General features: G+C 42.5%; 1 protein-coding gene across 1 annotated transcript in view; it reads left to right on the top strand.

Annotated features, from left to right (window-relative positions):
- The first annotated feature begins 1,853 nt into the window (after positions 1-1,853).
- Positions 1,854-11,043, top strand: part of SAMSN1 (SAM domain, SH3 domain and nuclear localization signals 1) — a 95,867-nt gene continuing 86,677 nt past the window's right edge. The window contains exon 1 of the mRNA XM_075769773.1: positions 1,854-1,929. Coding sequence (XP_075625888.1) covers positions 1,906-1,929 — 24 coding nt within the window. The 5' untranslated portion in view covers positions 1,854-1,905. The remainder of the gene's footprint in view (positions 1,930-11,043) is intronic.

Here is an 11,043-nt window from a genome sequence, read left to right as displayed (position 1 = left end):
TGTCTTTCTGGAGTTTTCCAGATAGCTGTTACTGTAAATAGGCATTAAAAAAGAAAATAATTCTTGATAGCTGGGACGGGGTGCTTTTGATCATTACTTTCATAGTACATTGCATGTGAGGTTTGTGCTGTTATTTCACTTTTTCCAGCTGGAGAACCTGAGGCACAGGAAGGATAAGAACTTGCTCCCTCATGAGGAAACTAGCAAGTGAGCCACAAAACAAATGCAAGCCCATCTGTGGCAAGCTAGGCCTCTCAGATGTCTATTTTTGTATAATCACATTAGGAAAGTGTCACTAGGTGGTAATTGACAAAATCTGTTAGTGCTCCTCAAGTTTGTAGGAGGAGTAAATGAGAAGTCTCTTGTTAATTGGCTTCTAAACTATAAGATTTTTCATGAAGCTCTCCGTAGCCAACCCTGCTTTTCTAATATGTGAAACCAACCTGAAATTATAACTGAAAAGGAGGCCTGAGAAGAGTCTTCCAAAACGACTTTTATGTACTTCACAGTAAATAGGAAAAGTGCAAACTAAAGATCTTTTCCTTTTAAAATCTTGAATCTTATCTGTCCTGTGGTGTTTGTCAGTGTGCCTTTGTGTGAGCCTTGTTTGGGTTTTGTTCAGGGTAGCAACTAACTCAGATTAAAATGTATTTATCCTGCCAAAATACGGACATTTCAAATTCACTGGGGTGCGGGATCAAAAAGAATTACTAGAATGAACTGAAATAGTCAGAGGTATGAGCAATGAAAGAGTGCTTGACATTTAGAAATATGAAGGTCCGGGCCCAAAGAAAGGAAATCAAGATCTTGGTCACAAAATGACACTACCTCCCCATTTGTGGTGAATTGCGGCTTATCTCTTTGGTACCAACTGCTGCTTGTTCATGTAACCAAATATCATGGCATTCACATAAGAGCTACGGGAAATTAATTGTGGGTTGGAAGGCAATATTATTCCAAAACCAATCTATTTCATAATCTGAAACAATTTGAGACTCAGTGCTTTCAGCATTATTTCTTCCTCGGACTCTTCTACTCCACTATGGGTGATGGAATTTTGCTGATTTATACCAGTTAGTGATATAGCCTACTGTTTTTCTTTACAATTGCTTATCCCTCACCTGACTGTCCATATACACTATAATACCTCTCATTATAACCCACAGAGCAGCTTTGAATACTTGCATTTTTTTAATTTCCAGATTTGCTGTGTTTTCTAATAGCAAAATTGGTTTAGTACTAATCTGCATCATCAAGCAGTCAACATGTCAGACACCGGTTGGGTAATTATTCTTTAATGTACAGGCCTAGAGTGTGAGGTTGTAATTTGTGTTTTGTTTGGGGTTGGGTTTTTTTAAATAATTTAATCATAGCCCACAGGTTTCTTTTCCAAGGTCCCTAAGTAAAATGCTTCCATTCACAATGTAGTCAACAATACTTACTGAATTTTGTAAATTAATTCATCCATAGAGAACATCAGTGTTTTCCAAGAATTTCTGCGTGTCTTTTGATAATCTGAGTAAACTGAGAAGATTTGCATTGGAGTTAGCTGTATGTTCCAGTGGTCTTAGGCAGAAAGAGTTTTATTTTATTAGATGACAAACTAAACAGAAACAACAGCCTGCAAGAGAGCATTTCCCAAGTCCATCATAATCATTCAGCCCATGCTTTTGTTTTGTTGGTAAACATTGTTCTTTAATTCAGAAAACAGTTTGTACTGGCCTGGGGAAGCCTGTGTCATTTGATAATGGGCTCTGAATCCAGTGGATTATTGCAGGGATTTTATCTTGCAGTAATCTCCAGGGAGAAATGTACAAACAGCTGGGAGAGCAAGGAGGAGCTGCATTGTGCGGCGGGAGTTGTGGAGCAGAATTTTAGGGTGCTGGAGTGGATCTCAATATCAACATGAATCTTTTCTGTTTTTCTCTGGTAAGTGTACACACACGTGTTTTTATTTAGTGGGTTGCTAAGTTGATAAACTGAACTGGTGGGTGTGGTTGGATGGAAGAAAAATTGAGGTGTTAGATCACAAACTGTGCCAGTGTTGTGTAACAACAGCGAATCTTTCTAGCATAGACGAAAGAGTTTATGTGTGAGAAATTATACATAGCAAAATATGATTCAGTAAAAATAAGATGAAGCAAAAAGCATGTAATAAATGTACTGTGCACTATCTGTGACCGTTACAGAAACATGCAGATTTAAATGTGAGGCATTTGACCCCAACACAGTAAAATGCCTTATATGTATGTTAAAATTACTAAATATATATATGCTATAATTTGCTTGAAGCTAGTTTTTCTTTGCAAGAATAGTATCTGTTTTCCTTCTTAAGCGGTTTGGGAGAACTGCTAGAACTTTTCAAGCATTAGTTTTCTATTAGCCAAGCATGAATACATAGTCATCAGGGCTAATCCAGTCATATGGCAATATTTACTCACAGACAGAGGAGTTGATTTAAGACCCTCTTCAGGTTTTTTTTTTCCACTTTCTCTTTTTTTTTTTTTCTCTTTCCTGGTCCCAAGACAACTGGTCACAATGACCAGGTAAATCAGGATAGGAAATCCACAGAAACTGTTTTTGTTTTCAAAGCTTAACCATCTGCCAATACCAATGCTTAGTATTAGTAATGGTAATTAGATAAGTATATTTGCTGTATTTACACAGCACAATGATCTGTTTGCCCATTTTTCATTTTTTGTCCAGATGTTTAGTCTATCTACCCCATATATGTAGAAAGAACAATAAAAATCAATATTCAACTGCACTGACACAAATGCAAATAGGGGAGCTGCTTTGTGTAAACCGTTGTTCCTGATTGCTAATGCTATCTTAGTGCACAGTACTGGTGTTCTCCAGATCATAAGGATTAAAAGCTGTTTCGGAGCACTTGAAGTAAAATGCAGTGGTATTTTAGGATTCTGTGACAAGCATCACTAATAAAAAATAATTCCCTGGGAATTCAATGACGCTTTTGATCACAGTTTAATGTGAATACCTGTGTATTTGTTCAAAGTTAACAGTGGCTTTGTGGTGCAATGTGTAACAGCTTGAAAATACTAATTTCTGAAGTTCTTTGGGACAGAACTGTTCTATCAATATTTTATTGTTCCAGCAGCTTCTTGCTTTCTATGTAGCTCACTTTGTAAAAAGGTGCTCAGCCTTGCATTGGTTGAGAAATCCGCATTTAGACAAAATGTAAGGTAGATTGTGTGGGTGAGCGTAAGTCAAGTTGCGGTTTCTCTGTTCAACAGGGTATGCAGCAACTGGAGTTTCTGTGAGAGAGGTAATGACTGCAGTAATAATGGATGGTTCAGACAAGTGAAAGCTAGTGCCATGATAGTTTCTGTAATGAAATAATTAGTTCTGTTTAAAGATTGCCGCTAAGAAGATAACCTAAGTTCTTTACAAGCTTTCCATGGGAGCCATTCTGTCCGCTTTGGTAATCTTTTGAGCACCTGGCAAAACATCTCAAAAGTTACCGAGCTCTAAACTCATAGGTCGCTAATGTATTTCATAAAACTCGGAGCCCCATGCAGTCCTCCCTGTGCATTTGACACAGTGCAGCTGCTTTCTGTAATCAGATTGTCTAGCTTGGAAATGAGCTAGTGATCCAAGTACGTACACTAGCCACTTTTACTCTGTCGGCCTGTGACTGTGAAAAGGCTGGCAACAAAGTGGTTGCAGTATCAAGATGAGGGTATTTTTCTCTTCAGGAGAAGCAAGTCAGAAATAATGCACAGCAGCAAAATAATTAAGCTTTAAATACATATTTTAAAGGCATCAGAGCAGCCAGTACCCTAGTAGATGTAAATAGCCACTGATGAATAGAAATCACTGCTGATTTACATCAAGTGAACATCTGGAGTAACTGCTAAAACTGAAACCATGGAGGAGAAGTTTAGACTATTGGCAGACAGAACAAAAAGCTTTTCAAAAAAATAGTATTCTCATGGAAGGATTTTCCTCATGTAGACTGACTGACAAGACTTCAGACTGCAATGAGTGTGTGCTTGCGTGTACGTGTGTGTATATATACATATATGCATATATTTTTAAAATACATTGTTTTATAGCTTGGACAATAGTTTTCTACCCTATGGAGCATAGTGGTTGAAGTAAGCTATAACCTGAGGGAGTGACAAGAATGTTCTGCTTAAAAACAGAGTAGAACCAGACTTCTGGCTGATCCAAAGTGGTGGAATACTATGGCACTTAAAGGAACATCAGTTTATGCTGGCGGATTTCATTCTGTGTGGGTTTGCTTTCATATCTGTCCATGAAACTGAGACATATTTTTAGCAGGAGAGACACAGTGTTATGGGCCAGTCTAGCAAGTGGTGACATGGAGGCTGAAGACACTCAAGAGTCACAAGATCGTTGTAAGGGCTTTGGAGCCTGGACTGGGCTCTGCCCTTCCCAGGGAGGCAGACAGAAATTACTCCAATCTGTTGCCGCCTGGGAGCCCTTTGATCTCCTAGTATGAGTGCTCAGGCATAGGGTGTTTCCCCAGCAGTACTTTGTGTCCTGAGTTGACTTCAGAATGATTTGGTTTCCCATCTGAGATTAATTTTGCATCAGACTCATTGCCGTAGTCTCAAGGGATTTGCAGACAAATTAGATTTGCCTTCAAAACCTTGTGTCCCTTTTCCATTTACAAAATGATCAAAAAATATAAACTTCCCTTCTTTTGTAGACATATCATTTTGAAAGGTCAACCTTAGACTCTGAATTTGCAGCATCTTTTCCATCTTATGGTGCTTTGCATGTCAGACAATTACATCAGAACAATACTGTTGTCTTATGGACAATATACAGAGAGGTGCCTGAATCAAGCACTGCTTCTGTATGAATTGCATGAAATTATGTCACTAAACCATCTGTTTTGATACCCTACCTATAAATAGCAGCACCCTACAAATCTGAGAAATAAAAGATATTATTGAAGCGGCAAGTCCTTTAGTTCAGGTAGAATTTTTTTCTTACGTTATTTTCCTGAATCAGCTCTCCAGTATCGAGGATATACACACTGGGGTTAGCCCCAAATCACCTGGAACACTACCAGTTAATCCTGTCCTGGTTATTCTCTTTTCCGATGGGGTATACTTTTCCTGCTTTGGTAGCATTTAGTCCTGGAGGTAGCAGACGTGTCTCCTTAGATGAGGCCATTTTTGACCACAGTTGTACACTTAGCCCAAATAACAGGCTTTTCAGATATTTCTCTGCTTTTAGACCCACAAGGAAGACATAGACCCCAATTCTATTGATAAAGTACACACGTCCAGGAACGCATCCAGGCATTGAGCCTCCTTGGTGTGCAAGAGCCTATGTCTGCTCCAGCAAACCCTCCCAAACAAGGTGGCCGTATGCAACCTGCTTTTCACGTGTAGTTTTGATGGTGTTTTAAGAAATGCGCTGAGGAGTCATTTGGATATCTGTTAGCTGACATACGACAAGTGTGGGCCAGGGACTGTTCTGGCAGGGAGCACCAGTGCAGATGATCATGTTACAGTACCCTCGTTCATTCTTGTCCATCATTTCATTCACTAAGAAAGATACAGTCAGATGTATTTCTGTTTCAAAAACTGAATTTCAGTAAAGTTTCCATGAGAAAGTAGATGTGAGGGACATGAAAGACTTCCTCACACAAGGCAGTACTTAAAGGCTAGATGCTACCTTCTTTGGCAGTGAACGGTGGCATTAGTAATGGAACTAATGAAGACAGGCAAGAATTTCAGATACTGAAGAGATGCCAACATCTTGCATAACAGAAACCTGTGCAAGAAGAGCAGTAGGGAAAGGATGCAACACTCTTAATCACAGGGTTGCTCAGATCAGTTATTCAAGTTGAGCACTGATCTTAGGGTTTAAGTCAAATAAGATCTCTTGCATTTCTCTATTTCTCTTCCATATGGTAGCTTTCTAACCATCCCTTTTGCTAGTGAAACGTAAAGTTAAGTACAGAGTGAAAGTCTAATCATCTTAGCGATTTTCAGTAGCATTGAACTAGTTATACATTTTGATAGTTGGTTTAAAGATGTGCTGACAGCACAGTGTAAAATACATTATATCTAACAATATAAACTGAAACAGCCCTTGGCACTAAAACCTAATGTTTCTATTGTGAAATACGCAGAGAAAATAAGTATTAATAAAAGTGGTGTAATTATTAATTACGTGGAGCCATCCATATGTCAAAGAAACCACAGAGTAAATAGAAAGATGCTAATGCTGCCACGGTTATTGGGACACAATGTTACTTAGAAATGGATTCGACTTAAAAATATGTGTTTTATCAAAGAAGGATTACCTGCATGTGGAAAGTCCATCCTCTAAAGTGTAATGTGAGTAGAAGAGATCTGAGTGGTTGAGATTTTTAGTGTTTCCCATGTAATCATCTTCATATACTCTTTGTCCGTTTTAACTGGGTTGCTATCATCCCACCATACACAGGAGTTCGCATTTAAACACTGAGCTGGAGAATGACCTGACTGCATAACTAAATGCACCTCTCTCCATCTTATGATCGATCTCGACTCTGCATGCCATGATAATGATATCATGCAAAGAAAAGAGCTACAGACAATTATTTTCTTCTAGATCTGAACTGGGATTTTTCTCCCATAAAACTCCTGAGGCAAAGGGCTTCAAAAGGCTTTCTCATCCCATGTAGGAGAAAGAAAATGTACTAACTACTCCAGAATTAAGTTAATGTTTTCTTCTGCTCTCTCTCATATTGCTCTGTGATGTTTAGTGTGCTCAGGACTACTAAAAGAGTTTTTTGGTATAAAAGTAGACATAACTTAAAAAAAAATAAAAAAAAAGAAGCAAGAAAATTTCAATTTTGGTTAAATACTTTGGGTTGCCCTTAGAGAAAGTTATTTCTTTCAATATTTCCCTCCTACAAGGGATATATACTCCTAAAAGCATAAAACCAGTCAGCAAATAAAACTCTTTTGTAAACTGAAGGCGTGCTTTCTCTTGGGTGGGTGCTCTCTTTCTCAGTCTTTTGTTCTTCCTCTTGCACGCTTCCTTTCTTGCACTTTCTTGCATGCATTCTCTCTTGTGTGCGCTCACTCTTTCTTGTGCCTGCTCTTACTTGAGCCCTCTCTCTTGTGCGCCCTTGCTTTTTCCTGTTCCCTCACTCTTTTGCACACCTTTGCCCTTTCTTGAGCCCACCCTGTCTTGTGCCCTTGCGCTCGCTCTTTCTATTGCTCAAGCTCTCTCATTCTCATTCTTTCTTTTTGTTGGTACTGTCTTTCTCTAGCACTCTTTCTCATGTACTGTTTCTCATGATCCTTCTCAGTATCTCTTTCTCTTGCACTCTCACTTTCTATCACTTTCTTTCTCTCCCTTTGTCACACACACGCTGCCTTTCTCGTGCTTTAGCTCTTTCTCACATAACTTGTTGCACACATTTGCTCTTTTGCACATGCTCATGCCTTCATGCACCCACACCCTTTCTCCTGCCTGGTGTTTCTTGCACCTTCACACTCGCTCTTCCTCACAGACACCTTACCTCTCTCTCTCTTGCATGCTCACTTTCTCTCTCGCCTGCTATCTCATTCTCATTCTCTCTCACACGAACCTGCTCTTTCTCCCATGCTTGCTCTTTCTTGCACACGGTCTTGCACAATCTTTCTAATGCCCACTCCTCCTTCTCATGACTTCACTCTCTTTCTCGCTCCCCTTCTTGCACCTTTCTCATGCCTGTATGTGCTTTCTCACACCCCTTTCTTGTTACTTTGCACCCTTTCTTGTGACTTTGTTCTCACTCTTTATCACACCCTCACTTTATTGTACATGCTTTTTCTTCTGCCATGTCTGTCTTTCCTGCACACTCTTATTCACATGCTCTCTGTGGTGGGTTGACCCTGGCTGAGGGCCAGGTGCCCACCAGAGCCGCTCTATCACTGCCCTCCTTCACCAGACAGGGGAGAAAAGGTACAATGAAAAAAAAACTTACGGGTCGAGATAAGGACAAGGAGAGATCATTCTCTAATTATCATCACGAGCAAAACAGACCAAACTTAGAGAGGGAATTCATCTTATTTATTACTAAGCAAAACAGAGTAGAGGAATGAGAAATAAAATCAAATCTTAAAAAACACCTCCCCCCACCCCTCCCATCTTCCCGGGCTCAACTTCACTCCCGGCTTCAACCTCCTGCCCCCTCAGAGGCACAGGGGGACGGGGAATGGGGGTTACGGTCAGTTCATCACACGGTGTTTCTGCCGCTTCTTCATCCTCAGGGGGAGGACTCCTCTCATCGTTCCCCCGCTCCAGCGTGGGGTCCCTCTCACAGGAGACAGTCCTTCACGACCTTCTCCAACGTGAGTCTCCTCCACGGGGTGCAGACCTTCAGGAGCAAACTGCTCCAGCGTGGGTCCCCCACGGGGTCACAAGTCCTGTCAGCAAACCTGCTCTGGCGTGGGCTCCTCTCTCCACGGATCCACAGGTCCTGCCAGGAGCTTGCTCCAGCGCGGGCTTCCCAGGGGGTCACAGCCTCCTCCAGGTGCCTCCACCTGCTCCGGTGTGGGGTCCTCCACGGGCTGCAGGTGGAATCTCTACACCCCCTCATCCTTCCTCCACGGGCTGCAGGGGGACAGCCTGCTTCACCATGGTCTTCACCACAGGCTGCAGGGGGATCTCTGCTCTGGCACCTGGAGCACCTCCTGCCCCTCCTTCTTCACTGACCTTGGTGTCTGCAGATGTTCTTACATCTTCTCACTCCTCTCTCTGGCTGCAAAAGCTCTCCCAACTGTTTTTTTTTCTTCTTAAATATGTTATCACAGAGGCGCTGATTGGCTTGGCCTTGGCCAGCGGCGGGTCCATCTTGGAGCTGGCTGGCATTGGCTCTGTCAGACACAGGGGAAGCTTCTGGCAGCTTCTCACAGAGCCACCCCTGTAGCCCCCCCGCTACCAAAACCTTGCCACGCAAAACCAGCACACTCTCTTTCCCTTTCTCTTTCTCTTTTTCTCTCTCTTCCCTTGCCCCCTCTCCCCTTTCCTCTCTCCTCCTCCTTTCCCTCCTTCTATCCCTCTTTCAGTCGTCCTTTCTCTCATACACATGCTTGCTCTTTCTCACTTGCTGGTGCACCTGCTCCATGTCTTGTGCCCTTGCTGTCCTCCCAACTTCATGCCCTTTCTTGTGCCCCTGTGCTCTCTCTCACGTACCTGTGCTTGGATTTTTGCATGAGCTTTTTCTTGTGCTCTCTCCCTTCTTTTGTGCCATCTCTATCTTTTTCCCACGCACTCGGTCCCTCTGTCTCCCGTTCTTGAGTGCTTTCTTTCTTGAAAGCTCTCTCCATCCCTTTGCTCTTTCTCTATCTAGTTCTTTCTTTTTCTTGCTCCTTCACACTGTCTCATTCTCTCACACACAATCACTCTCACACACTCACTCATTCTCATTCACTCTTTCTTACACCCACTCCCTTTCTCACATCCTTACTCTCTTTCTTGTGCCTCTTCTCATGTCCCCACCTCATTTCTTGCAACCTTGTGCCCTTTCTTGTGCCCTTGCTCTCACGCTTTCTCATGCCCTTGCATGCAATTTCTCATACCAAGTCTCATGCAATCTTTCCAGCACACTCTTTCTACTCACATGCTCTCTCTCCCTTTCTTGAGTGCTTGCTGCCTCTCTCTTTATCTCTCTCTTTATTGCCCTCTTTCCTTCTCTCTCTCTTATGCACAACCTCTCGTGCCTGCTCCTTTTCTTACATCTTCACACCCTTTCTTGCAACCTCACATTCACGTTCAGTCTTCCTCACAATCTCATGCTTGCTTTCTCAGGCACACTTTATTTCTTGCATCGTGCCTCTCTCTTTCTACCTCTCGCACGTGCTCTCACTCTCTCTGTTCCTTGCTCACTCCCTCCTTCCTTTTCTTGCACGCTCACACCGTCACTCTCTCTCTACGGTGCTCCCTTTGTTCTATACACTTGTGCTTTCTTGTGCACTCCCTCATGCTTTCTCAAGTGCTCACTCTTTTTTCTGCACTTGCATTTTCTCATGTATCCACACATACTGCACCCTTGTCCCCACTTTCTCTTGTGTCCACCCTTTCCCCCACCCTCATGCTCAGTCTATTGCTCTCTCTTTCCATTTCTCCCTCCTGTTTTCTCTCTCTCTTTTCTCTCTTTCTCTCTCTTACTGTCTCCTCTCTCCCCTTCTCCCTTTTTCCATCATGTGCACTCTTTCTTGTGCATGCTTGCTTTTTCTTATGCGCTCTTGTTATCTCATGCCCTTATGCCCTTTCTCTTGACTCTGTGACTTATTGCGTTCTTCCTTGCAAACTCATGCTCGCTCTTTCTTTCCCGCTCACACTAGCTTTCTTCCATGCTCTTGTACTCTTGTGCCATCTCTCTATTTCCTGTACTCTCCCTTTCTTGCTCCCTCTCCCCGCTCCTTCTTGCGTGTTCTCTTACTCTCCCTTTCCCCCTCTTTATTCTTTCTGCACCCTTGCTTTTTCTTGCAAATGATCATATTCTTTCTTGTGGCCACTCCCTTTCTCACATCCATGCTTTTCCTTGCACTCTTGCTCCTTATCTTGCACCTTCCTGTCCTTTCTTGCGACCTCACTCTCGCTCCTCATGCCCTTGCACTCACTCTCTCATGTGCACTTTCTCTCTCCCTCCCACACTCTGTTTCTTGCACACATGCTTCCTCTTTCTTGAGTGATCTCTTTCTCTGCTTCACTCTTTCTTTCTCTCTCCCCTCACTCATTGTCTCCTCTCTCTGTCCTACTCTTTTTGTCTCTTTGTGTCTCTGTCTCTCCGTTTCTTGTTTTTCCCCTCTCTCAATCACTATCTCTTTCTCTCTCACGCATGCACACGCACTTTTTCTCATAAGCTCTTGCTCTTTACCGCACATGATCAAGCTTTGCCTTGCTCACTCTCATGCCCTTGCTCTTTCCTGCTCCATTGCACCCCTTTTCATGCCCTTGAACCCTTTCTCCTGGCCATGCCCCATTCCCGTAATGTTACCTTCTCTCCTGTGACCTTGCACCCTTTCTTGCAACCTCATTCTTGCTTTCTTATGCCCT

Source organism: Balearica regulorum, chromosome 1, assembly GCF_011004875.1.
Source record: "Balearica regulorum gibbericeps isolate bBalReg1 chromosome 1, bBalReg1.pri, whole genome shotgun sequence".
NCBI classification, from domain to species: Eukaryota; Metazoa; Chordata; class Aves; order Gruiformes; family Gruidae; genus Balearica; species Balearica regulorum.
This window is presented reverse-complemented; position numbering and strand designations above follow the sequence as displayed.